This window comes from Sesamum indicum, linkage group LG6, assembly GCF_026168435.1.
Source record: "Sesamum indicum cultivar Baizhima isolate 11 linkage group LG6, ASM2616843v1, whole genome shotgun sequence".
In the NCBI taxonomy this organism is placed as follows: Eukaryota; Viridiplantae; Streptophyta; class Magnoliopsida; order Lamiales; family Pedaliaceae; genus Sesamum; species Sesamum indicum.
This window is the reverse complement of record NC_142662.1, coordinates 27413582-27441374: the sequence shown is the minus strand read 5'-3', so window position 1 is coordinate 27441374 and position 27793 is coordinate 27413582. Positions and strand designations below refer to the sequence as shown.

General features: G+C 36.3%; 5 protein-coding genes across 9 annotated transcripts; 2 read left to right on the top strand and 3 right to left on the bottom strand.

Annotated features, from left to right (window-relative positions):
• Positions 1 to 601: 601 nt before the first annotated feature.
• Positions 602 to 8336, top strand: LOC105163070 (CTP synthase family protein). 4 transcript variants are annotated; one of them, XM_011081288.3, is made up of 23 exons: positions 606 to 993; positions 1284 to 1363; positions 2410 to 2496; positions 2584 to 2634; positions 2725 to 2842; positions 2950 to 3006; positions 3508 to 3572; positions 3676 to 3759; positions 3965 to 4015; positions 4118 to 4180; positions 4271 to 4317; positions 4502 to 4571; positions 4653 to 4715; positions 5047 to 5136; positions 5229 to 5267; positions 5831 to 5980; positions 6060 to 6137; positions 6229 to 6314; positions 6775 to 6823; positions 6923 to 7003; positions 7179 to 7272; positions 7434 to 7541; positions 7965 to 8336. In XM_011081288.3, the coding sequence occupies exons 1-22, from the start codon at positions 876 to 878 to the stop codon at positions 7499 to 7501; spliced, it is 1689 nt and encodes a 562-aa protein (XP_011079590.1). In that variant the 5' UTR covers positions 606 to 875; the 3' UTR covers positions 7502 to 7541; positions 7965 to 8336. The 4 variants fall into 4 exon arrangements, 3 of the variants coding, with proteins under 3 accessions (XP_020550644.1, XP_020550643.1, XP_011079590.1); XM_020694985.2 differs by having other exon boundaries at positions 602 to 993; positions 4502 to 4715; positions 7434 to 7522; XR_016065933.1 differs by having other exon boundaries at positions 603 to 993; positions 4502 to 4715; positions 7434 to 7875.
• Positions 8337 to 9109: 773 nt separating this feature from the next.
• LOC105163071 (uncharacterized) lies at positions 9110 to 10041 on the bottom strand. The gene has a single exon (XM_011081290.3). The coding sequence runs from the start codon at positions 9892 to 9894 to the stop codon at positions 9337 to 9339; it is 558 nt and encodes a 185-aa protein (XP_011079592.1). The 5' UTR covers positions 9895 to 10041; the 3' UTR covers positions 9110 to 9336.
• Positions 10042 to 13063: 3022 nt separating this feature from the next.
• On the top strand, positions 13064 to 14455 carry LOC105163072 (cotton fiber protein). The gene is made up of 2 exons (XM_088881159.1): positions 13064 to 13978; positions 14113 to 14455. Exon 1 carries the CDS (start codon positions 13311 to 13313, stop codon positions 13932 to 13934), a length of 624 nt encoding a protein of 207 aa, XP_088737285.1. The 5' UTR covers positions 13064 to 13310; the 3' UTR covers positions 13935 to 13978; positions 14113 to 14455.
• Positions 14456 to 17622: 3167 nt separating this feature from the next.
• On the bottom strand, positions 17623 to 23096 carry LOC105163074 (uncharacterized). 2 transcript variants are annotated; one of them, XM_011081292.3, is made up of 14 exons: positions 22822 to 23096; positions 22516 to 22653; positions 22222 to 22303; positions 21886 to 21962; positions 21233 to 21339; positions 20685 to 20814; positions 20171 to 20287; positions 19982 to 20073; positions 19337 to 19403; positions 19153 to 19231; positions 18975 to 19066; positions 18755 to 18898; positions 18155 to 18296; positions 17623 to 18064 (listed from the first exon to the last, which is right to left on the bottom strand). In XM_011081292.3, exons 1-13 carry the CDS (start codon positions 23014 to 23016, stop codon positions 18156 to 18158), a joined length of 1461 nt encoding a protein of 486 aa, XP_011079594.1. In that variant the 5' UTR covers positions 23017 to 23096; the 3' UTR covers positions 17623 to 18064; position 18155. The 2 variants fall into 2 exon arrangements, with proteins under 2 accessions (XP_011079594.1, XP_020550749.1); XM_020695090.2 differs by lacking the exon at positions 22516 to 22653.
• Positions 23097 to 23925: 829 nt separating this feature from the next.
• On the bottom strand, positions 23926 to 26717 carry LOC105163075 (uncharacterized). Its single transcript, XM_011081293.3, has 9 exons — positions 26436 to 26717; positions 26194 to 26324; positions 26004 to 26089; positions 25790 to 25884; positions 25512 to 25608; positions 25163 to 25277; positions 24862 to 25016; positions 24429 to 24554; positions 23926 to 24322 (listed from the first exon to the last, which is right to left on the bottom strand). Exons 1-9 carry the CDS (start codon positions 26615 to 26617, stop codon positions 24119 to 24121), a joined length of 1191 nt encoding a protein of 396 aa, XP_011079595.1. The 5' UTR covers positions 26618 to 26717; the 3' UTR covers positions 23926 to 24118.
• Positions 26718 to 27793: the final 1076 nt, after the last annotated feature.

The following is a 27793-nucleotide window of genomic DNA, read 5'->3' as shown; positions in this document are numbered from 1 at the left end:
ACCAATAATTTAAGTACAATAATAACCAAAGTATGCTCATATGTCTATATATATTTAATAATGAAGTTATTATTCTATTTGGTTGCCTGACATATTCCTTATTAATTATTTTAGTTGAAAATATTATAATCTAACAGACGACTATTCGAAGCCGACCATTATAGTGGAGGCGTGGCGGCACGTGACTTGTGCGTTTTGCAATTTCCAATACTGATGCTCGCTTCACTCCTGTACTTGTCTTTTCTGTATTGGGCCGAAGGTGGGCGACTTTTGTATTAAACTTAGGCCCAATTCGACCAGAGTAAAATAACCATGGAATGAACAGTGAACCCCATGTGCCATAAGTGAAGAGATGCTGGGAAAACAGTATGAATATAATACAAGAAGAATATATGGAAAATCATTTGTAAGATTTAGATGCCGAATAAAGCAAGAATGAGCATTGGAATAATGCTAAAAAATGCGGATAAATTGTTCTTCGGCCCATTAAGGATGGGCCGAAAAAGTCAACAAATGTACAGAGGGTTTTCTGAATATTTTTCGTGGTTTCTTTTATATCATATTACATGCAAATGCCAAAATGCAATGGGAAAAGAGCAGAAAAAAGGGTTTAGGGCTTTATTATGTTTCTTTTGTTTTTATGATATGAAAAGAAACCCTCGCTAGCGGATAAGGAAGGCCGTTGTATATAAAGGGGAAAAGCGACTGGAGTTTGACAGAGTGAGTCCTTTCGGAGTCAAGTAGGTTTCCTCTTCCCGCTCGGGCATTAACACGAACATCTCCCCTGCCGAATACTTGATTCTTCTTCACTCATTCTTGTTATTGCTTGAACGTGACGGGGAGCTCCATATAAGGTACTGACATACCATAGGAAAATGAAGTACGTTTTGGTGACCGGAGGGGTGGTCAGCGGTCTCGGCAAAGGCGTCACGGCCAGCAGCATCGGCGTTGTACTCAAAGCTTGTGGCCTTCGCGTTACCTCCATTAAAATTGGTGCGTTGGTTATGTTATTTTGTGCTGTCTATGGAGGTTTATTGCTATTCTTTTACCGTTCTTCATTTATGCTTCGACTCTCTTCGGCGTGCCGTTTGTTGGTGCTTGCTTTACATGTAGTCTACAACTATGGTATTGGTGGATTCGGTTTTGGCACTACATATTTCGAATTAGTTCAGCTTTATGCAGACTATTCTGTCCGTTTCTTCTTTTTAGGCTTTGTGATGTTAGACGAATTTGGTTGTGTATCCTATTTATTGGTGCTAAATGTTGTTCTTCTGTCCTCACAGATCCCTATTTGAATACCGATGCTGGCACAATGTCTCCATTTGAGCATGGGGAAGTATTTGTTCTCGATGATGGTGGAGAGGTCTCATCATCATCCACTAATCTTTTGTACTATGTTCATGTAACTAAGTTTTAATCATTTTTTGCTACCACCAATGACTGGTCATCGTGGAAAATATTTATGATTAATAATGTTTTCTAACGTTGTCCAACAAAACGCTTTTATCTTTTTGGACTGATTATGTTTAGTACTTCATAAAGTTCCTACTGGTTTGCAACATATAATTAATTGATGGTGGATGTTAATGAAGTTCATCTTGATTTTGGAGACGATCAAAACAGGACGATGAGCTTTTCCTGTTCCCTATTTATTTTCTCCACAAAAATGATGGCATATCAAGTAATTCATGCATTTTCTCATGCTCAGACAACAAAAATCAGACCATAGAAATAATGGTACATGGAAAAAAATATATCTATATAAAACATATATTAACGTAACATTATTAATCATAAAAAGTACTGCATGTATGAGATACATGGAAGATACTATTTGTGTATAATGGGGAAAAAAAAACTAAACATCCAATAAAGTATATACTTCATTTTTTATGATTATTCCGTACAATAACTGAACATTTCTTCTGATAAAAATGTTTTCAATGTTTTGTGTTTAGGACATAGGTGTTCTGTTGACATGTTAGCATTTAGACTTCAATGTATTCACTCTTTCTCTGCTAAACATTTGGATTGTCCATCACTGGCACATTTCTTACATTTTGTAAACCTGTCTTTAGATTTTTCTACTTTTTTTTTTAATGTTAAATATTTGACTCATATATACTGACTCATTTCTTACTTGTGAATCTGTTCCTAGAAATTTTAACATTTTCTTTGTTAAATATTTGAGTTGTCCCACACTGGCTCATTACTTCCTTTTCATAAATCTTTAATGCGTTATATGCCTCTTAATAGAATAGTAGGTGTCTCTTTCTTCTAAAGAACAGTTAAATCAAAAGTTACTTCAACTGGACAAGTTTTCTTGTGTAAACATTTCATGTTTTTTTCCTCCTTATTTTGGAGGTTCATTGCTATTGTCTGAGTCCTGTTTTTGCAACTTTTAAATAGGTGGACCTAGATTTAGGTAACTACGAGCGGTTTTTGGATCTGAGACTAACTAGAGACAACAACATTACTACAGGAAAAATATATCAGGTATTTTTTGCACTATAACCTTGGCATGGAAGTACATTATATGCTGCCTGCTTTTCTGTGGGACTGACGTGGTGGTTCATTTGTTAGTCTGTACTTGAGAAGGAACGGAGAGGGGATTATCTTGGGAAGACTGTACAGGTGCTAATTTGTGTGTATCATTTGGTTCTTGAGAATGGGGGATGCTGAAACTTATTGTGTGCTTTGATTTCATCTCTGATTTGGATGCAGGTGGTCCCCCACGTCACTGATGCCATTAAGAATTGGATTGAATCAGTATCAGCTATTCCTGTCGATGGGAAAGAGGGCCCTGCAGATGTCTGTGTTATAGAGTTGGGAGGCACTGTAGGTAAAAGTTCTCTGGAAAGAATATTTCCTACATCAGACATTTAATACTTCTCTAACTTGATTTATATTTTTTGGTGGGGTTCATAATCCAAAACGTTGCCTCCCCAGGTGATATCGAGTCGATGCCATTCATTGAAGCTCTAAGGCAGTTATTCTTCACAGTTGGTAAGGTTCTATCAAGTTCTGTATCTTTGGAACAGAATAAATCTGCTTTCTATTTGTCTTTCTTGGTACTTGCTAGAGCTCTATCCTCTTCTGGGTCTTGTGCACTACTGGAGTTATCTAGTTTTTATGTTGTTTATTTTGGTTGTTAGTGTGTTCAATCCTATTCTTAGTTTCTAGTCTGTGTTGTGCTCTTATGAATAATCATTATGTTTGAGCATTACTTTTTTGTTTCTTTCGACAAGTTTCAGAAATATGATTTCTTACTGGATTTTGTTGTTCCTGGTTAGTTCAACATGTAAACTGATTAATATTTGCCCCTGGTGTAAATGTAAGTTGTTTATTTGTTACTAGGGTTAGGATTAAAGTTTCCGATCTTCCTTCTCTTGAACCTTTAGGTTTGTTTGAGGTGAAGCATTTGAGTGCTTTTTATCATATTACTATTTTCTTCTTTTTCTTATTATCATTGTTATTATATCATTTTTGGGTTGTTTTCTCGCACAGGGCAAAATAATTTTTGTTTGATTCATGTGAGTCTTATACCCGTTCTTGGCGTTGTCGGTGAGCAAGTAATACTCTATACCTACTATTCTTCATTTACTCTTTTATATGTGATAAGCCTTGTTAGTTATGCAAGTCGCATCCTGTCTCACACATGTCAATTGTCTGCAGAAAACTAAGCCAACACAGCATAGCGTGCGGGAACTGAGAGCGTTAGGCTTGACTCCTCATTTCTTGGCTTGCCGTTCTGCACAGGTATGTGGTTCTTGTGCTGTTGTGCGTACTCTTTTTAATAATTGAAATGAAGCCAACTCGAACAAGGAATATTTTGTTTCTTCCTGTTTGACTTTAGCACTCCATTTTGATTCTAACTCTTCAGGTTTTATATAGTAAGATTTTTGTGCTGCAGCATGGTGCTAAGAGTAGAGGGGTTTGATTTTAGTTTTTGTTTTTGTTGCAGCCATTGCTGGAAAGTACAAGGCAGAAATTATCACAGTTTTGCCATGTTCCTGTGGGTTGTTTTTGCAATTAGTTAATTGTGGTTTTGCTCTGTTCACTACACGTAATTGTCGATAATTATTTTTTTTTCAACAATTTGTGGTGCTATACCTAGGTTGGCAATATTCTTAATATACATGATGTCCCAAACATTTGGCACATTCCACTTTTGCTTCGGGTGCGTAATATCTGTCTGTAAACCCGGTTTCTACCCTATCTCCGCTCTACCAGATCTTTATTCTCTAATTCTTATATCATATTTTTCCAGAATCAAAATGCACATGATGCCGTTCTAAGACATCTGGATTTACTGAGGTCAGTTGTATTATGTGCTTTTATCATCTCGTTTCACATTCTGGCTATCTCTCCTTGTTCACAAGTCGAATGATGTTGATGCAATGTTGAATTAAGTAGGATTCTGTATGCTAATGGAAATGAATTGCATATGAGTTAATTTGGATGGATGCTTTAAGTGACAGTTGTATATTTACTGTTTCAGTGTTGCCAGTCCTCCCAATTTACACGAATGGACCAATAGAGCTGAGATTTTCGACAACCTAAGCAACTCTGTTAGTCACAAACCGCTTGTTTGCACTCTTAACTCATTCCCTTCTGAAATCATAAATATGAATTTCTGGCTTCTATTGCAGGTTAGAATTGCAATGGTGGGGAAGTATGTTGGGATGGCAGATTCTTATTTATCTGTTGTGAAGGTGAGAAAATTCTATCGTTTGGTTCCATACATTTGATGCTCTTAAAGAGTGCTCCAATTTACTGTCTATTTTCTTTTTAAAATGGAGAACGAAATTGTTAAAGCTGGGTATTTTTGTCACAGTGGTTAGTGAACTGTCTATTTTCTTTTTAAAATGGAGAACGAAATTGTTAAAGCTGGGTATTTTTGTCACAGTGGTTTGTGAAATCTTATATATTTGCGTACTGTTGTAAAACATATTGTTGAACCAGATATTCCATCTTAATTTATAAAGTGAAACCTTTGTAATAGTTTCCTAACTTAGCTGGTGATATCTTTTGCTTTGTCGGCAGGCCCTTCTGCATGCTTGCATAGCGTGTTCATTAAAGCCTGAAATAGATTGGATTGCAGCCACAGATCTTGAGGATGATAGTGCAATATCGGTACATATATTTGGTTGTTGCATAATTGATGTTTCCATCTGTTCATTTGAGAACCGTACTAGTCTTGAAAATTAACTCGGTTATCCACACAGGCACCAGAAACTCATGAAATAGCTTGGAGAACTCTTAGGGTAATTTCCATATCCTGCTTTTCAATATGTTTTTTCTGCTTTCGCTCCAGTATTAGCTGTCTAGCTCCTCTTCTTGGAGACCCTGTTTACAAGCTGTGTTGTGGATTTGTATATGCGTGTTACCAAATTTTCATAACCAGTTCCTTTAGTCATTTTCTGCATTTGTTTTGGAGCAAAGGGTGCAGGCTATTGTGTGGGCATCATGTTATGTATGTGGCTGGTTGGTTACATAAAATAGACAATTTGGTTTAGTTGCCAGAAATCGGCCAACATGTCTTGTGGAAAGTCATTAATTGGCTTTCATATCTGTTCCTGTTCTCTAAGTATCAGCTTAAAGTATTAAGTCCACTCACTGTTTAAAAAGGATCGGAGTTTCTCTATTTGCGTACTTGTGGTTGCCTCCGATGCTAAGACCTAATCATGTTTGATCCCGTCTATACAAAAACTCGCTCTATTTGCAAAAATTATACTTGGTAGTGAAGTATTTCTTTGAGAAGTAGCACAATGATCTTAAGTTTTTAAACCAGTTGCTTCTGACACCAAAAGCATTTCTTTATTTTTAGAATGCTTCATGTATCCTGGTTCCCGGTGGGTTTGGAGATCGGGGTGTGAAAGGAATGATTTTGGCTGCAAAATATGCTAGAGAGAACCGAGTTCCATATCTTGGGATTTGTCTGGGCATGCAGATATCTGTAATTGAGGTTGCCAGAAATGTAAGATATTTCCTTAAACCACAGATATTCCTTCTTTTATGACCACATTGAGATCTATATGCCTTTATACGCTATTCAGGTTCTGGGCTTGGAAAGAGCAAACAGCACTGAGTTTGATGATCAGACGCCCAATCCTGTTGTGATTTTCATGCCAGAGGTAGTTTGTCATTCACATTTAAAGATATAATCATTTTAGAAATATCCAATCATTTGACAAATGGCACATTCTTTCTATACATATGTTGTAGGGTTCAAAAACACATATGGGAAGCACAATGAGACTTGGTAGCCGAAGAACCTTATTTCAGACTTCAGATTGCTTAACAGCAAAGCTGTAAGAGCTGAACCATGTCGCTTTCTTTGCGAATTCTGCAAATATGTTAATTTTCATGTAAATTCTGTGCATTTAAGTGCGAAATGATTTAACTGTCTTTTTTGGCAATTTATTGCATTAAATATTACATGTTATTTCTAGTTTTCAACTACTTTTATTCATATGAACAAGGGCTGACTTTAAAGTAAGGGATAGCATCTTCTAGGTTTAGAATGTTGATAATCTCTCGACACAGAAATTACCTTTTACTTGGACTGGAGTTATCAGTTAAATCTAAACTCTTATATGTTCTAAATTCTGGATTTTGGAAGTGCTTTTCAAAAGCTCTGTCATCTGGGTGTGCTAAAACTTAGCCAAGTAGCAGTTTTCATGATCCAAGTTAACTTTAGCATGTATGAATATACCCATAATTTTTTATTAATTCATTGAATATTCTAATATGATTTTTATTTTCCAACAGCTACCATAGCTCAGAGTATGTCGATGAGCGACATAGGCACAGATATGAGGTTAATTGATCAGAAATTTAGTTGATTTTTTAGTTGATTGTCTTATCTTTATATTTTAGCTTGCAAGAACCATGCCATAACCTTTGCAAATTGATATAGGTTAACCCAGACATGGTCAGCATTTTGGAAGAATCTGGGTTGAAATTTGTTGGGAAGGATGAAACCGGAAAGCGGATGGAGGTCAGTTTCTTGCTTCCTGCCAGTCTTTCAATTTACTCTCCTGCAATTATAGCTGTTGTAATTTGTAGTTTGATTTATCATCACATTAACTTTTTATGATATTCTTGTTGTTACATTGGAGATTGAAATTTAACGTATATATTCCTTTTGCATCTCTTCCCTCCTATATTTGCAGATTGTGGAGCTTGCGGACCATCCCTTTTATGTGGGAGTTCAGTTTCATCCAGAATTCAAGTCACGCCCTGGGAGGCCGTCGCCTCCATTCTTAGGTAAATATCAGTTGTGTGATGAGCACAAGTGTTGGGATTCTTCTTGTGCAGCACTCCTGCGGTTATTGCAATACTTGATGCACTATTCTTGATTACTCTCTTGTTTTGGAAGTTCCGGAAGAAATTTTGTACTAGTTTATTTAGAATTTCTATTTTTGTAGGTTTTATTCTGGCAGCAATTGGACAGTTAGGACCGTATCTTCAAAATCCTCAAAATGGAAGCTTATAGCATCATGCATTTGACTAGGAGGTACTTCAAAATTTTCAAGGTACTGAGTTGGTCAATTCTCAGAAGTACCATTTTTCAGAAATTTGTAATCCCATTTTGTATATGGAATTTGGTTTGCAAGGACTTCGAGTTATTATCTTTTACAAGAATTGATGCTATTGAGGTGGGTCCCAAACCCTTGGTTGGGCTAAATAACAGGTTAAATTCGGGTTAAAAGGGGTTTTAACCATCTTAACCAAACGAAGCTGGAGTAGTTTTTGATAATTCGCGTTCATATATACGATGTTTTGCCAACTTGACATCATGTATTATTTGTTTATTTGTAACTTAATAAGATGACCAGCTACACAATGGTCAGCACGATTTCCCTTCTGGTAAGAATCAAGGAAATTCATTTTTATTTAATAAAGATGATTGTAATCTGAGATGTCAGCAATCTCATACAAGTTTATTCTGGGTGCAGGAAAACCGGGAGCCATCAGATGAGACGAAATATTATTTGGCAGTTTTCTCTAAAGGATCTGCCAAACAATTGGAGAACTGATTTGGTTAGGCCAACACAACCTACTGTGTGGATTTTGATGCTTGGTGAAGTAAATTTAGTTTTTTTTTTTTTTTTTTTATGTGAGCTTTTATACAAGAAAGAAAATCGTATGTTATGCTGATTGTAAGTATGTATCAGTGATGGATCCCTGGGTGGTTTTGCAATACGGCTGATAGAAGTCGTTACCCTGGGTGAAAGCGAATGTAGTTGGAGACAAAAAGTTTTGAACATTGAGTTATATGTATGGATAATGAACAGAAAAGTTTAGAATTTTGTTGTTGTGTTTGTAAATTTGGAAGATGGCATCACAAAACTTGGACTATATTCCAGTGTTGTAGGTGCAAGATAAGACGGACACTGGCTCCTTGCATATTATAGCTCTCTCATAACTCTCCACCAAGTTGTGGACCCTAATTGTTGAATAATAAACCTTCATTTGACCAGTTCATTAAATCTCGCGGTTGGCCTGATTCTTAGTATTTAGTATGTATTTGATTTCTCTGTTTCTTTTTTTCATTTCGGGGGTTGAATGTGGTTGAGTTATATTACCCAGAAAAGGAATTCCTGTTACCGAATTAAAGCAACAATTTTTATTTACAACTTTTGTTTCCAATCTTTTTATGTTTCCATCGGATTTAAGCGCATGCTTCCCATAAGTGAAGTTAATTCCCATCCTTTTTAGGGGTCAGGCTGTCCTCTCCTGTTCTTTCTTCTAACTTTATACCTTTCCCCAGTTATTAGCTCTGAAAAATTAATGAAATATTGAAATAATTTCTTTTGAATTGGATTTTTTCGAGCTCAATTCAATTACTGTAAAAAAACAATAAAGTATACTTAAAAATGTCAAATTATCCAAGTCTAATCATGTATGATCAAATAAAAAATTGTTTTAGTTTGTTTAAATTGATAATTAAATCAAAGTTAAATTTAATTTTTCAATTTGAATATTAATTCAATGATCGATTTTGATTAATGATCATTTACAGCCCTATGCGGACCCTGATTGCTTTAGGAATATTCATATGTGATATCAGTATTCATATATGATTAAGGAGTATCCGAAGGAGCCAACAAAATTCCAGTTCTTATTCCACATGCGCACAATAATGCTTCTAAGGCATATGTACCAAAAATGCCGCAACTCCAAAACAAAAATGACCAAAACGGAAGTAAAAAGCGCGAAAGTGTATGCACAAAACCAGATCCGATATACAGTAGAAGTCAGATCATGAAATGCATGTAATGTGGTAACATGGTATATATGTATGTATAGGAGGAGGAGGATTTTTTATCAATTGTACTGCAGATACGATACTTGTCTTTGCAGCTTCATTTGCTCATAGAACCTCGCTATGAACTCCTCCGCCTTCAGATCAATCTCCTCATCATCACAACTCTCATTCGTTTCTTCTTCTTCATCATCTTCCTCAACATCCTTCAAGAAACTTAGCCGCCGCCGCTGCTCACGATCAGAAGACATTTCATCCTGATCGTTCGCTACATCTTCATCATCATCGTAATCAAAATCATACTCGAAATCCACCTGAGGCTTGATGCATGGAATGTGCGGCATCTTGAATCTTAAAGAAGAGGAACCACGATGCATCTTGACATGAATGATGGGGGTGTCGTCGAAGGAGAACTCCCGGTCGCCATACGCAAGGGCGCCGCGCGCATCGTTGGAGTGGAGGAGCTTCCTGACATATATGTTTAAATTCAGCATGAGCCTGTTCCTGAAGAGGCCGCCTTTTCTAGCCCAAAGCAGAGCCAGCCGGAGAATGTTCCACGCTCTACGAGCAACCAGTGAACTCTTTTTCGACATTCTCCTTGGCTTTTCTTTCATGTACATTATGCTTAATTTCTAGTACTTGAGATCAACTTTCGAAGAAATATATATATGTTATACGTTGTAGAGAAGTAATGGGAGTTGGGGGGGGGGAAAGAAATAAAGTTGTTTGCCTTTCTTGTAAGATTTTGTAGGTAGTGAGGGAATTAAGGTGGCAAAGGTGTTTATATATGGATGGTGGTGGAGTCTGTTGTTGACGTTACGCGGTATGGAGAGAGAGGGTTTCGGCGTTTGGAGTTGTGGGCCGCTGCTGTGTTGAAAAGTACATATTTTAGTGTTGGCTTATGGGCGGTGGAGCCTCGTCGTATACACGCCTGTACGCGACCTGCACGGATGTTTCTTTACCAAACTACCCCAACTCAAAGTTTGCACATCTGCTAAAGTTATTTGTTCTCAAACTTTTCTTGGCCTAAATCCTCACAATTCACCTTCTGAATGGCAAGTGAAATTTTTAGCCCGTTTGAATTAATTATATATATTTATTACGTGATTAATGTATAATTTAAATACATCATTTTTTACAAGATATTGTTTGCTTAGAAGAGCAAGCCTAAAAATTCTGCATGAGCAAGTGTTTACGTGAATTAAATCGATAATTTCTATTTTTTTTTTATTGTAAATTGATATTTTAAATGCAGTAGAAATATAGAAATGAAAAATGAGCAAGTTTGAGAGGAATCAAAGGTAGATTGAGGAAGGACATTATTGAGAATTGGGAAAAGTTTGGAGCAATGATTGCAGTTGCCCAGCTAAGCACATAATTTCTTGAGGTTTTGGTTGTGGTTATGACGTTGCTTTCACATTTCTCAATTCTCGCCTTATTTTTATATATATTTTCAGAAAAATCCCTGAAATAAAGGTGCAAGTCTTGCATCAACTAAACCCAGTCCTCTCATTTTTATGTTTTTTTTTTATTATTTTAAATATATATATATATATATTCTTTCTCTCTCTAAATTATATATATTTATAAAATAATAGCACTAATTCGTTTAAAAGGATTATTAAGATTCAAAAAATAATCAAAATGATAATTAGGCCCTATTGATATATATAATAATTTTGGAGTATATTATGAAAATAAAAAAAATGTGAAAGCGAGAGGTTTTCCCTTTCTAATCATTTGTTTGTTTGTGTAGTGATTAGTACAAGTTACAGATAGAGAAAAGGGAATCCTAAGAGCTGACTCAAATTTGAAATGAAAAACGCGATTCCTATTTCTTAGTTGAGAAGGCGGCGTTTGAAATTGTTTTTTTTATAGAACCATAATTTCTCTCAACATTACTGGCAACAACCCAGAAGCTGTTCATTTTAAATCAAAACAACTGTCAAACTTCCCCAACACAAAACATTAAACAAAGAGGAGACCAAAAGATGAAGGTCAAAGGAAATTTAGCAGAAAGTGTGGTGCACCAATCAACAAACATGTTCCCCAGTAGTTACATGTAATAAATAACAATATATTTTCTCATATCAATCATTTTTCTTTTGTAAGAAAACATAAATTCGATTATATTAATACATTGCGAGTAAAAGAATATGGAAATAAATATTATAATAAAAAATAAAGGTATTGCAGCATAAACAATTTGAATGAGGAAGGAAAGAGAAAGAGGAAGGGATGGGTGGAGCTGCGCAGTAGTTGCAATGGGAGCATGCAGTATTACTATGAAAACAGCTGACGCGAACTGGCAGACAGTGTGTTGTTCAGAAAGCAACAAGGTTTTCCCATTCCCGATTGGTCCTACCAACCAGTGCAACAATTTTAGGCCTACATGTTCAAATATTGTTAGTGAGGGGGGGTGGACATCAAAACTTGTAGCCGCTACAACAACTTGTTACATAACATATGTCATTTGTCTGCTTCCAAAATTAGCCTATGGTATTCATTCAGTCCGCATCCCAGCTATACGGTTCATTCATGCTGTTGTATTTGAAGTCGGATTGGACCAACCCATCATTTTTTATTCGGTTTGATTCAATGACATCTACGTTATGTTGTATCCATGAGTATAACATAATTTGATCTTCTCAACTGTGTACTTATGAAATAAATCATCATTAGAATCACAATTGAGAAGGTTTCTATTACAATTTTCAATGTTTATAGTTGAGTAGATTGTAAAAGAAATAATCGTAAGAATTTTAGGATTTAGACTGCATTAGGATTAATGTCGTAGAAATTTTAAATTAATAAATAAATTCAAAACATGTTTGAAAATCATAAGTATTCTATGAAGAGCTTAAAATATGCCTGCACATCACATTCTGTATATTAAAGAAAAATGTCAAGACATGGACGCATGAAAAATATATTCGCATTTATTGGTAATAATTGAAACTTACATTATCTGTAAGAATAAAGGAAAATTCTAATTCGAGTTTGACTCAATTAAAACTGAATTAATTATATAACAAATGAAATATACTTTATGTATGATCGGTATATAGTTAAAAAAAATAATCAATTATATAATAAGTGTATTACAATTATTTCGTAATTAATTTGATTTGATGAAATTAAGTCCGGATGAAAATTCCAACAACTTACGAAAAGAAAGAGAGAAAACATGATGTGGGGCCTTAAACGAGTAAAGTACGGACCAAGGTTCCGGCTGCGGAAACTAGAGAGTGAGAAAGAAACGGGAAGAGAAGCTATAAAGAACATGCGATGTTTGTCGCGTATGTGACAACACCTATCAATACTTTCTCTTCATTTTCATTCCTTTCAGTTTGTTGGGCCGGCCCAACTCTTTTAAGTACTGGACTATAAATGGGCCCAACGAGGGTATCTGCTTTGTTAAAGTTTTGGGCTGATCTTCGGATACATAATTGGGCCACACTAGTGTCTCTACTCTGTTTAAGTTTTTGGCCTTGTCAAATTTATACGTATAGGAAAATTATGCATAAATTTTCAATATTTCCAAGTTATTGACGCCTACCAAATTGCAAGATGGAATTTACTCGACGATTTCATGTGTACAACCATACATACATGCATGTAAAAGTATATCACATATACATACATGCATGATGCATCTATATATATATATATATGAAAAATTAAAATTAAAGAAATCTAATGGTGGCGATGTACGCAACCGGCTCACGATAGAAAACATACATACATATATAGAAAACTTCCAATCCACAAGTTTTCACCTGTTTCCCGCGAAAACAGCTCTGGTCCGTTGATTGAAGTGGGATTTCCGTGTTGGTATATAAAGAGGTGAGATGACAGCATAGGAGGCTCGTCCCATTAGCTTTTCTCGACATCTCTGCCCTGCTATTTGCAGGGAGAGGCCTTCTAAGCGCACACACGCACATATTACTAACTCTAGATTTGTGTGACAAACAACGAGAGATAAAGCACCTCCTCGAAAGAGGCAACTCATTAATATACCGGATACGTGATCACTATGACGGAATTCATGCCGGAGAATGGCGTCATCATCGCTGAAACTGCGGAGGCTACGGCCCACAACAATAACGCCCTCGTCCCTGCCCCCAAGCCGCCCACCGATTTAGGCAAGAAGAAGAAAAAGCGCGGCATCTTTGGCATTTTCAAGGCGGCGTTATTCCTGCTGCGCAACCGTCGCCCCGTGGAGAAATGGGCGAAGAAAACCGTAACGAAAGAAACCACCACCAAGTCTTCAAGTAGTGCACATTGGAAGAAGCTGGTTGGGTCGATGCGCCCCCTGCGCCTGCCGGAAGCTGCCCTGTCGCCACCCCCGGCTTTAAAGGACATCGAGGAAATGATCCCGCCGCCCGTCATCGAGAGCATTGAGGAAATCAAGCCGGCCTCTCCGGAGGTTTCCTGCTCCGGTACCATGAGCCAGTACGCATCGGCCACGAGCCTCCGCGATCTAGATGTCAGTGATGATGAGGAAGGAGAAGAAGATCCAGATGAGGTGTTCGACGCAATTACTGGAGATGAAATGATCGACGCCAAGGCCGAGGAGTTCATCGCTCAGTTTTACAGGCAGATCCACCTCCAAAACACCAAAACTTCCGCCACTCATCACCGTCACACGAGAATTTAAGCATGCAATTGAAACATACACATACGTTACATGCACATATACTGGTAACCTGAAAATTCTTACATCTTTCTTCTGTTCATATTAAAAAAAACAAAAAACAAAAAAAAAATTAAAAAAAAAAAAAAAAACGTTTCCGTTCACAATAATCATCTGCATCTGCTTTTCGTACGTTGATTAGGTTTAAAGAGAGTAAGAAATGAAAGATGGATGTGAATGAAAGGAAAGGGGCTGATGTGGGATTTTCAGATGAATGGACCGTACCCACTACGTGATAATCAATTCAGCATTAGATGTGTTGGTGGTACTAAATTTGATCCCCGGGACCCCTCTTCATATCAATTCTGTTTGTTTCAATAATATTAGGATGTTCGTCTCCTGTCTTTTTATTTCTTCATTTTAGTCTTGTTTCTTTCTTTCTAATTTTGCTTTCCTAGGTTCATTTCTTTTACATTGCCCGTAGAGATTTTGTTTTTGTTTTAGTTCGCATCCTTTCAAATAGATAGATTTTTGTTCTCTTGCCATCCTTCACTTGCCAATGTTGTGTAGGATTCAGAAGTTTTTGATTAATTTATGAGGAAAAAGTATATTAATATAAAAAATATATATATATTGAATTCTACACCAATCCAAGTTGTCATAAATTAATTCAAACCAAACTAAAATGTAAATCCAAAGATGTTGAGGGAATGCGAGAGGGCCAAATAAGTTTTGATTTGATTCTGCATGAAAATGCATTTTCCACTAGCTAGGCTACCTTTCCCTTATATCATGATTATCGGCATTCATAAGGCACGGGACATACGCAAACTTGAAATATCAAGTTGAAAGTTTCTACTTTCCCACACAAGGAGAGTTACCCAGCAACCATCTTGTATTGTAAATGCTACACTTGATAGAATTCATACAGTGCACAAAATACATTCTGGATGGAACAAACAATCTTACCAACATATCCCATTACTGCAGATACCACCACTACTTTTTTTTCCTTTGTTTTCATCACCTTTGTACAATTCCGGAAGAAATATAACAAATGAGATCTTTGGGTCAGCCCAAACTTTAAATGTCCAAATCCACTAACCCAAAATAATTAAATATATCCAGAATTTAACTAATAATGAAGAAGCATTTCAACAATTGAAATATGAGAAAGCATATCCCAAATTAATTAGTTGCCCAGATACTGTCTCAGTCTCTGAATTCACATTTGCAAATCCTCAAATTTCTCAATCAAAAATGAAAATGTGTTCATCTCATCAGCAGTTTCTGTGAAGACATAATTATATTAGCATGCAAAAAATCGGACAAAAAGAAGAGAAATTTGTATGAGGTAGACAGCTAATAGCCATGGATGATTTCAGAGCACTTATTCTTGATCCAACGCAGCCCATTCCTGATTGAAGCCTTTACCCTACCTTCAACACTGTACACTTTGTACCTGGCTATCCGCTTCCGCCTCTTCATCTCCGGGTCACTAAATCCCCAGGGCTTCGCCGCCGCTGCCGCCTCACTCGCCCTACTTGCTGCTGCCTGATGATGCCCCCCCGATGGCGAACCGGGCGTCCGGGGGCGGCTCGCGGCCGTGTACATCTGGTTGCCATTGTAGTAATAGTATCCTCTTCCACTCACTATTTCTAGCCTCCTTTCTCCGCCACCAGACCGGAAACTCGGCCTGCCGCCGCTGCCTTCCATGTTATTACAACAATGCCACTCACACACACACACAGAGAGAGAGAGAGAGAGAGGGGGACGTGGTGGTATTATTCTTCACAAATCCAGGAGCGGAGGAGACTTCTTATTATTAGGGTTATGTGTCCGAATTAACCACAAATAAATATTCCTTCACGTAATTTAATATTTAACACATTATTGATATTATTAAATATTAAAAGCTTCTTGGCATGGAAATTATCTAAATAGCAATACGTTAAGAAAATTTAAGTCTAATTATTTACTATTGCATTTTCCATCATCAACTTGAGAATCTTCATATAAATGCAATATTAAATACTTTAAATTCTACATATATTTGAATTAATGGATTTGAAATTATAAATTTCAAATATTTAGTAATAATGTTTAGGATTTGTTTCATGAGGATCCACATATATATATATATGTATATATAGTACGTAGCAAATGCAATAAAAAATTGAATGTAAAACCTCTTTTTAATCTTTTAAAAATTTGATTTTATGTAGATGGATGTGGGGTGAAATGAGAATATAAAATAGATGGGCAGGGTGCAGGTGATCAAAGGATTCGCGTAATAGCTGTAATCCTGGGGGTTCAATATTAATTAATTAATAGTAAATGGGGTTCCTGTACTCGCATGCCAATTCTTTCACTTTTTCTAGGCGTCGCCTTCTTAGTTTAATGTCAAGACTCGAGAGGTTTTGATTCATGATGTCGTGCCAACCTCGATTTCATCGCATCTCCCTCACTTTCTTCTCTCCCAACTCATCAATAACCCTTCTTTCTTTCCCATGCCTTTTCTTTTCTATTTTCTTTATTTATTTTTCTTCTCACTTTAAAACACCACCACATTCTCCCAAACTTAAAATTTATTATAATTATAAATATTCTATTAATTTTAAAAAATTATAAATACTCCATTATAAAAAATATTTTATAATTTCAAAATAATATTTTTAATTTTTTAAAAATATAAAAAAAATTATAATTAGCGCAAACACTTTTCTAAGAGAGCGTTGTAATTCATTATATATTATAATGGTATTATTATAGTAGGATATTAATATCAATGAGTAGTAAAATTCATGGGCAACATCATTATAGTAAAGGTCACAATGTCAGACAAATGACTGTTGACTCCAATTATTTCAAATTTTATTATGTGTTTCACTTCCAGGTGGATATCCTGCATCGCATTTCATAATTGGTCATGCTCTACAATCAGATTGAATTGACTAGGACCCAATTCCGACTACAATCTCATCCATTGACAACAAAAATCCCAGACCCACTTCCACACGTCAATTATTAGACACTGCTTGAAAATCTCAACTGTAAAAGGCGCCACCATTCCTTAGGCCCAAGCGCGGCCCATATTCTCAGCAGAACCACCATTTAAGAACTTTGCCATGATGCACAACATCAAGGCTGGTCTCTCCTCCTCCTGTCCAAAACTTCACCCTCAGCAGTGTTTTTCCCCACACTAGCGTGAGAAAATAGCTCAAAGTTACCATATGAGACACTGGCCAATAGGTATGGGGGATAATTACATTCTCCTCAACTAAATTTTAGTATAATTATACTTAGCCCCTCTTATAATTTAAAATTACATCTAACACTCATAAGGTTTGCTTCCGTCTAACAAAAAATTCACCTGTTGATCAAAATTCAGTTATCAAAATTCACTGGATTTATTGATATTAACAAAAAACTAAATGAAAATAGATATTTACCCTCCATTAGCTTATTACTAACTTATAACAGGTTAAATAATTTTTTTCAAACTAAACTACCCTTATAATAATAAAAATATACCATCTCACATGCATTAATACGTGAAGGACATATGAGGATAATTTAATCATAAAATAATTTAATTGACTTGTAATAAATCAATTGGAGATAAATACAAATTTTTTTCCAATCTTTTTATTAATATCAGAATTTCAGTAAATTTTGACTGATGAAAGGACTTGTTAAATAAAAACAAATATCAAGGATGTTAGATGTGATTTCTCAAACCACAAAGGACTTGGGTAAAATTACACCAGACCTCAAGGGAGAGGAGTGTAATTATCCTTAAGTTTGGGGTGGAGTCCTAGACATTCCAAATTAGAACACAGCTATTTCAAATGCCAATACCTTGACACTTTTCTACCAAACACTGTCTAGATATTTACCAAGGGTAATCATACAGCTTTTTGTCTCGAGGGGAAGACGAAATACTTCCCAGAAGCATCTCGTCCTGCAACTGTCCATGTAACCTGATTATTTGGATATTAACAAGTAACTGCAGATACAGATTTGGGTCAATCTAGGGAGAGGTATCGTTTTGGAGTATCCTCAGTTGAAACATGAAATTAACATCTCTCGCATCAGGATTTCCACAAGAACAGAACCTTTTCTAGAGTTCCTTTGTTATTTGGCCTTCAATGCTGCAGAAACATGTGCTAGATGGTGAGGGAAAAGGTGGTGAACTTTGCGGTTGGTTGTTATGTAGTAGAGAGAAAATAATACATAAGTACCTTAAAATTTTATATATATCCGTTTCACGTGAAGGAAACCGGCGACAACACCCCAAAATAAAATCTCGAGAATAACAAAGGCCAAAGTACCCCACTTCTCTGAATGGAACAGTGATTGCAGTAGCCTTTCGGAGAAGCTAACCTACAATAAATGTCGACTTTTACAGTTAACAGAACATTTGCACAAGAAAAAAATGCTATTAACAATCAAGATGTTGCATGATAAAGAAAACAAAGAATTCAGTTTACATGCATTTCTATGAGAAGGAAAAGAATTGCATCTAACAAGATTTTGAAAAATCTTTCAGAGAGTCTGGGCCACCATAGGCCTTTACAACAATGCAAATTGATCTCTTCATAAAACGGAATGTGGAGGAACCTATTCATGGAAATGGTCATAATTCAACTTAATGGTGATTGTCCAAATATTTTCCAATGAATAGAGATCATATAGATGATGCTCTCTTAAATGATCATAGTTAACTGAATCGAGATCGATATTTTAGATAAAATATTTATAACTCCGCTCTACAGAACCATAGAATGCCCCAAAATTATTTGCAACAATTTTTCTTTTGATAGAAATTTTAAGATGATCACCAGGTTGTTTTCAGGTGAGCGCCAGTAGAAACCTTGCACAGCAGCTGGAAATATGTCACAAGCAGCCAGAGCATAGACAATCAGAGCATTCATTCCCATCCACTGAAATATTACAGTTGGCTTTCTAATGCATTTGACATCGACCTGCATCAGAGTAACTCGAATGTCAATAATGACTGAAAGTAAGTGAAATGAAGTACCATTCACACCATAAACTCACAATAAGGTAAATAGCCGTCAAAAGGACACCAGATGCTCCTGCTGTGATGAACATATAACTCAATGTGTACAGTGGTTTAGAATAAGGAACACCTGAAAGAATCAAGAATGTATTGCAACCAGTTATGTGGGACACAAACCAAACTGGAAGCAAAGAGATACTCTGAAATACAAAATACCTAGAACACTTAAAAGATAACCCAAGATTAGAAGAGGGAGGGATGATATGAACCAGAAAATTACCCTCTGCATCTGGTCCTGCAGGAAAAAGGTGGAGAGTTTAGGAGGTGAACAATCATAAATACAAGAAAGCATTCATGGGCCTAGAAGCATGTCTAGAAGCAACATGAAAATGCATATTACCTTACAATGGACAAGAACATGCCCATAATGCAACCCGACAAAACATGTAATGGCAGCCATCAAAGAGCTATAAATTCATTCAAATAGCAATGAAAAATGAGTCATCTAACAAAGCCGAGATGGCAACTATCAACAACCAGAAACTTAATGAATAGAGCAACAGCACAATTTTAAAGACCGCATAACAAAGTGAATAGTTGTTATTTATCCAGACAAGGATCTCACAGAAGATAGGGAAATTCTATTTGAAGATCCAAACCAGTCTCCTGGGCAATTAAATAATAAGGACATAGACAAAGAATGCATGGCAAATAATAGTGATCTCGGAAGAACAAAAGTAGGAAATACCGGGAATTGTTAAAGAGGACTCACGTAGAAGATATTGACTTCAATATGAAGTTGCCTAAATGAACAGAAAATTGAAACTTTGACCGCTCTAAATTTTATCTAAATTAAAAGGATCTGAAAAAATGGACAGCTATACAGACTAAACCTAAACAGAAGCCTATGGCCCAAAGGAAGCCTGACTTTAACTCTTGGATCTTCAACTGAAACTGTACCTAGGATTCAGATAGATGGTATAGTTTGTCGAATTGTGGCACTTAAAAAGAGGAACAAAAACAAAGGCATTGATCCCTAGCTAACCTTAAAATTCCCTCTGGGTCAAATGGAGCTAGGCACCATGTAGGTGAATCTGGTGGTAGGGGACCATAATCTGGAGAGTTGATGCTGCATTCCTTTAAAGAACAGTGCACATGACTCACAAATAAATAAAGTATTAAACTGGAAGGAATTCACTAACCTACTAGGAGACACAAATGCAAAAATAACAACCTTTGTTCTTCTATATACAGGACGTTGATACAGATGCTTTTCACCAAGAAGAGTTCGATCAATAAAGCCAACTGAATTGCAAGGAGGTCCAAGACTGCCCCTCATTCCACAGTTAACCTAGAAAAGGAGACAGGACATGATCGACAAACAAATATAAACAATTCAAGAATTTAGGCAAGGAGAGAGGCCAAAGATAAAACCGTGCTGCAAAACATAATATTCAGAAAATTAGACATTCGCACCCCCGACTTGAATGAATGAGGCAGGAACCTGGAATAAGATTCCTGAAGATAGATAGAACACTATTGTTGACAAGACAGCTAAACTAGGTAGCTAAACGGTGCATTCCAGCATTTTAAGTGAACACAAGCGCTGCAGCCAGCCACTTGTGTACAAATAACTTCAGTTAAAAAGATTACGCTAATAAAACCCAAGTTCCTTCTTTGATATGACCACAGATCAAACAAAATCTTCCTAAAAGAATTTCTCCAGAAGGATCTGAAATTTGACTCACAGTTCCAGTACTAGCTCCAAGTGATGTTGGTAAGATCATGGTGAGACTTGATACATCAAAGGCCCAGTTTGGAACATACAGGCCATACAGCAAAACCATGTATAATAAACCAAGTAAAATTCCAGCCCCACTGCATCAAAGAGATTAGCAGATACAAAGAAGCATGATTAGAGAAATTTTAAAAGAAAAAAGTTAAAACATTTGCGTCATTATTTTTTCTCCAGTTACAATGAGAAAAAGTTTAACCTTACCATATATGAACGATTTCAGCTAGTTTCAATTGATATATCAGACCATGCATTTTAGATATATCAAGCAATTTCATTCTGAAAGAATGTGACTACACTGATGATAATGTGCATGGTTCTTTATCTGTCCTCTAAATCTTCTAGCAGTAACATCTTACCTCATCTCTAGAAGTTACACTGTTTTATCATTGCCAAGACTGTTCAAAAATTTGAAGTGTATCTTATCTTTCATCTGTCAGTTAAATTTTGTGTATTCACTATTGATTCAGAAGAGTTCAACAACTAAGAGTTTAAACTCACATCTGGAAAGAGTATCTTCTCACAAATGCTATGGCTGAATTAACGACAGTATTTTTAACAAGCCAAATCTCCATAGCTGAAGCCAGCAGATGACCAATTGCAATCCTCTGAAATATAAGTAAAAGGACGTGATAATCCTGATAAATAAATTTTATGTGGAGAAGAAGAAAAATCAAAGATCACATATTATATAAGTGTTTCCTCTAACAATGTCACCAGAAGCTGCTGCTGATGACTGAAAATTTGACTCATTCTATTTGTATCACCTGATTATCACACAAGGTCGGAGAACTTAGTAAGTATTGACATACAAGCTTGGCCCTGGCCAACATCCATCCATCACACTGGAAATTGCACACATTCCAATGTGCTATACAATAAACATTTCAAATGATCTCTTCCAAGCAAATTGAGACTTATTCAATACAGAATACTTGCCCAATATTGAGGTCCTGACTATGTCAGGGACACAAACTTATTTCTAGAAGATCAGGCGAAACCATATCAGAACCATAGCCACAATTTCATCTCCACTGATACTGATGAAAATGTGTAATGCAGTCGAATATTTAAAAAAAAGTGTTGGTTTATATCATTAGAGGCAAAGGGCCATCTGCAAAAGAACCACCTAGCTAAAAGTCAAGTTGTAATACCTGTAGCACACCCATCACTCGTATTTTCTCCACATCAATGCCATACGTCAGGTTGTTCCGCCCATGAAAATACCCACCTAAACACATAAGTGAATATAAGGAACAGTGTGATTAAACAGGTAACTGTAGTTGAGACTTGGTCACTAGTTATGGAAGGTAGCTCCTTATAAGAAGTAAAGGAACAAAATAACAACTGTCCAACTCATGGTTCAATACCCAGCATAACATGCATTAACTTCCTGTGTATCGAAATTATTTCCATATGAAGCAATCAAACCCTATTCCTTGGCTTTATCATCAGGAATTTGACATTTTGAAACCATAATATTGGTCTACCTTGAAGAATCACTCCCAACAGAAAGAGCTTAATGGATCTCAGTATTACTTTCTTGGTGGCTGCTAATCTTTTTGCTGCTTTCTGCATCACAAATAATCAGACCCTCTTTACCAACTATTTTAACTGAAGCAATATGTGTACGTTGTATTCCAACATTAATTATATTACAAGCACCCAAAAGTTCGATTCTGAGCAATGTATATCAGTTTCAAATTGTCTTTCCTTTTTCTTTCTTGTCGATTGAAAAGCTTCAGAACCAATTACCTACTAATCTTTTTATTATTGCTTGATACCTTGAACACGAGGCTCACAGAAACACCTACTCCAAACAGAAAAAAAGGCATAACAAAATCCGCGAGTGTTACTCCGAACCACGGCGAGTGGTTTATCGACGGGAATGCTTTTCCAGCATCATCAACTAAGATCATCAGCTACCAAAAGAATATATAGAAATTAAAAGTTAACATTAAGAAACTTGAACTGTAAATAGGAATTCCAAAGGATAATAGCTTCCACCAGAAACTCAAAGAATTCGCCGCAGTATCTGAATTAAAACTCCAAAAAACACGCTATAAAAAATATTCCCACAGCAGGCGTACCGCGACAGCCAAGCCTCGGAACACGTCAAGCGACACAAGGCGTTGTTTAGGATCATTTGAATTCTTGGTTGACGGCTCCTCCCCTAAAGGCGGGGAAGAATATTCCGTCCGGCCGGCGGAGTATTCGAGCTGAGAGTCGTGAAGAAGTGGCGTGCGCTCGCCGTCAGTGTCTGTCACCACCGTAATTGAAGCCATTCCCTGCAGTCCTCAGCTCAAGGTGATTTGGTTCATCAGTTGGACAATGTTGAAATGTTAATGTATTGACCATTGAGTTCAGTTGTCGACTAGTTTTATGCCAATTTCAGCTATTTTTTTTTTTTTTTTTTTTGTTATGAATACTAATATTGATTTTTTTATGACATCAATAATATTTTCTTTTTTTGTTATTTTCTTTTTTTCACTCACCTACAGAATTTATGATACCACAATATTGATTTTTTTATGACATCAATAATATTTGTAAAGTTATTTTTTTTATGAGAAATTTATTAATTTTATAATATATTTTAAAAATATAAAAAATTATTTATTATATACGTACAGAAATAACATGATACAACAACCAATAAATAAATACATAAAGTTGATAAGTTTGATAACATAACCATATTGGACGATTGACGTTTTCGAATTCTCGATCATTATTTATATGTTATAATATTTCATCTCATAGAAAATCAAATTAGCAGTTAAACAAAATTTTGAAGTAGACAAATTTAGGGTGTTACAAAGAAACTTCTGGGTTTATATTTTAACAAATCATATACCAATTTCCTTCAATTGTTCAAAACAACTCTTTGAACAAAAACTAATTAGGTTTAATTGGCCCAGTTTTGCTGGAAAATGTTCATCTCAATTATATTTAGAACACAATCATACAAAAAATAATAAATTTGTTATTTAATTGATCATTTTAAGTTAATTATACACCACAAACATATTGCACTTTTCATTTATTTAATATCATTCTGACCAAATCTAATTTAGGTTAAAATTTCTGCTTTATGCATATCCCAATCCCTACTCCTTAATGCTTCAACTTACATACTATAAACCCTCCACATTTCACTATTTCGCTTTTCACTTCTATTCTAGAAACCAAAATGCTTCTAAACATCTAATAAAATTATCTATTGTCAGCGTAAAAATCACTTCTGCAGGTGAAATACTGCACTTTCACAACCTATAGATGTAAATTGATACAATTTGTGTATTCGAAACTGCCTTCTCCCGGAGAGACAATCAACCTCAACCTTACAATAGAATCTCTTTCAGAATCAAAAACTTTTCTAACAAGTTAAAACAGCTTGAGATTTCCTGAAGCATCCACAAGCCGACTGATTTTTACTGATGCGGCAGCTAGTGTGTCTTCACTTTTGCAGAATGCAAATCGGATATATCGACTAGACGCATAATCTGCAGATGGTTTTGAGTGGAAAAAACCAGCACCGGGTACCGCCACTACCCCTGCCTGCTTAATTAATTCCTCAACAAACTCAGCCTGCAATGTATTACGATCGGATTACACAATTCTGGAAAACCCCTTCATGATCCGAAGAAGAGAGAGTACGGATGTGTGAAAGGTGAAGTAACAGATAAGAACTCACATCAGAAAGAGGGCAGCTTTCAGGAAGCTGCGCAAACACAAAAAACGAACCCTGAGGCTTAAACTGCATCTTGAACCCAACCTTTGCAAGCAAGTTGAAAATGCAGTCTCTTTTTGATTCATAATCCTGAGAACATCACATATCTAGCTATTAACAACTCATATGCAATACAAATGGAATAAAGCACATGAAAAAAGAGTATCATTAGGTTGTATGTGGATTTCAGGATCCAAAATTAATGAATGTTTCAGCTTCTAGGTTCAATTAACACCCATCGAACTTTGCAGCTTCCAGACACAGCAAAAATTTGGATGAGTTCAAATTCATTGTAAACAAATTAAATACTTGGAAAGGATTTGATGTTGCAAGATTCAAACGAGCATTAGTGTGATAAGAATTCAACACTTGAATGCTGAAAGTGCTGAAATCTTACTCTTCTCAAACGCTCAAAGTATGCAGGAGGGCTTCTTAAGGCAGCCAGAGCGGCTTCCTGAAAAGGTGCGGGAGCACAATCTGTCATTCTGATATGAATGTTTCTGACTGCAGAGGCAATGCAAGTGGGGGCAACTGCCCAGCCAATTCTCCATCCTATAATGCATTACAAGCTAGTTAAAACCTTATTATTCCAAATTGTTCAGACACCTTGTGCCTAAAATAAGGGCAACAAATATTCAGTTTACGAAAAATACAAACCGGTAAAGGGATTTTGAGTGACCTCCAAGTCAGATATGTACCAGTTACACTAAAAGTCTTTGACAAAGATGATGTGATGACAGTCCGGCTTTGCATCCCAGGAAGTGAAGCAAGTGAAATATGGTTTTGATTATCGAAAGTTATATGCTCGTAAACCTGTAGAAATTATTAAGAAAATAAAAATGCTGAGGAACTCTGTGTACAGAACACCTCAGCCATATAATAAAGCGACAATGGCATTCCATTGAACTAATTTTTCACATAATGAAATTCTACAAAATTCTATATGGAAGAAAAGATCATCACCATAGAACCCTAATAACATTGTAATTAAAACAGGCTTAATCCTCAGCTTGTATGCAACGAGTTATTAATAAATGTTTATCATACTTCATCTGTTACAGCGACCACGTCTCTTCTCTGGCAAGCTCCAGCAATGATCTCAAGCTCATCCTTGTTGAAAACTTTCCCAGTTGGATTGTGAGGACTGTGACACTTTGAATTAGTAAATTTCTATAATTTAGGGTCACTATCACAAAACTATATCTGAAGATGGCACCACTTCATTATATAACATGCCCCAAATTTCCCTCGGAGGATCCGAACACCTAAAACAATGATTTCCCCTTTCCATTGCAAATAATTCCATTTCAAAATCCAAACAATACCTGTTCAACACTAACGCTTTCGTCTTTTCAGTGAAGGACTTCTCCAGTTTATCTGAATCCAATGTCCATTGAGGGGGATCAAGCCCTACATACACCTGCCATTTTTCCACAAAACCATGAGAAAACTATAATTTCATCTCTCTCAGGAAATTAATCAAGGAAAAACAAAAACGAAAGAGAGTAAATAACTATAGATGCAATTAAATCAGCTTACAGGAATTCCTCCAGCAAGCCTAATACAAGCGTCGTATGTTTCGTAAGACGGATCAAATAGTATAACCTCATCCCCTTGATCAATTACTGAAACCAACAAAAAGAGAACAAAAAACAAAAGATCATGAAAAAGCAAATTCAACAAAGTAAGAGTAATGCGCCAAACAATTTTAACATATGACAAGTACTACTTGAGAACATTGTTGCAGCAAAGGCCTCCGACTGGCCACAGCAAATTACTATATCCGTCAGTGGATCAACGTTCATTCCATGCATTTCCTTCATCTTACGCGCGACGTAGTCGCAAGTTCCTTGTACGTGACTTCAGAAAATGGAACCAAAAAGAAAGTCCTAGTTAGCAATAATTATGCAACAATTCTGTACAAGAAAAGGATTTTTGTTTGCCGACTTCTTGTCATTTTAGCTAATGTACCTGTACTGATTGAAGTCGGCACGGATAGCAGAAACCGCGGCGTCTTTGATGTGGGGAGGGGCTGGGAAATCGGGAAAGCCCTCGGCCAGGTTAACAGCGTTGCACCTTTGAGCAAGGTAAGATAGTTGTTGGATGGAAGAGGGTGTAAGAGTCTTGGCTAGAGAGGATAGCTTCGCTTCCATTTTCGCTTGCTTACTCTGCTGTCGCCTTATCTTCTCCTTGAAAGAGACGAGTGTTGGGCCTTGATGGTTAGAACAGAAATATAATACACTTGAGCCATTATTACATCTTTAAAATGGTAGTCCTTTATGGACTGAGCTTCGTTGATTTGAACATTTCTAATACAAAGAATTTTGTTTCAACTAGTTAAACAATTATTAATATATTGGCCAAAAAGGTCTAAATGAACCAAAAAAAATAAATGAAAAGCGCATGATACCCCTTAAAAGGTTCAAGTCATGAGAGGTTTGTAATACTTTAGAAGGCTAAATGAGACCTGACAAGCGGTCTTAACATGTGTCGTCAAAAAAAAAATTGACAAAGGGAGGCCCAAACAACCTAAGTAGCCCATGAAGAAAGGAGGAGGCTCAGGACATCCTCCGACTCGAACCATAGTTAAAGCCCAATAAAACATTCAATCCAAAAGGCTCACACAAGTCGCAACCTACTCTCCCATGTGATGCGTCATCAACCTAGGTTTCAGCAGCCACCTTGGACCAAATCGACCCTAGCAAGGAGAACCTCCTTAGCAGCTATGACTCACTGCGGATGAGGGGTATCCCCCAACTAAAGAGGATTCCTACTAATTGCACATCCAGCTACGGATAATGATGATTTATTCCTTATTCCAACCAACTTTCGCAAAAATCTTGGGTGGGGGATAGACCCACAACAGACGGGGGCACCCCTTATAAATGCAGGTTTATTTCTCCATATGGGGACACCTTTCTCACTCTGTGGATACCCTCTCTAAACCATCTCTCGCACTCTCTAAACATTTTTTAAGCACTCTACAAATATGTTATCACGTGTTCTTATACTTTTCATCAATTTTGTTTACCATATCTTGATTTTCATTCACATTTATTTACTTTTTGATTTCATTTAATTTTAAATCCAGTACTAACTCGGGCACCGACCTTTTTTGCAAATCCCCCTTTCAGAATTTGCACTCGATTTGGTTTAAGCCTTAAACATTATCCAAATCAATTACAAAGATGTGTTTTATGAACACATAATAACTAATTTAGTTCGATTATGTGAATAAAAATCTCCCTATTGACATGGTACAGTTGTCCATGTGCCAAACAACTCCACACCATATATCATCTTAGTAGTAAGAAAAGTTGCATAAACGT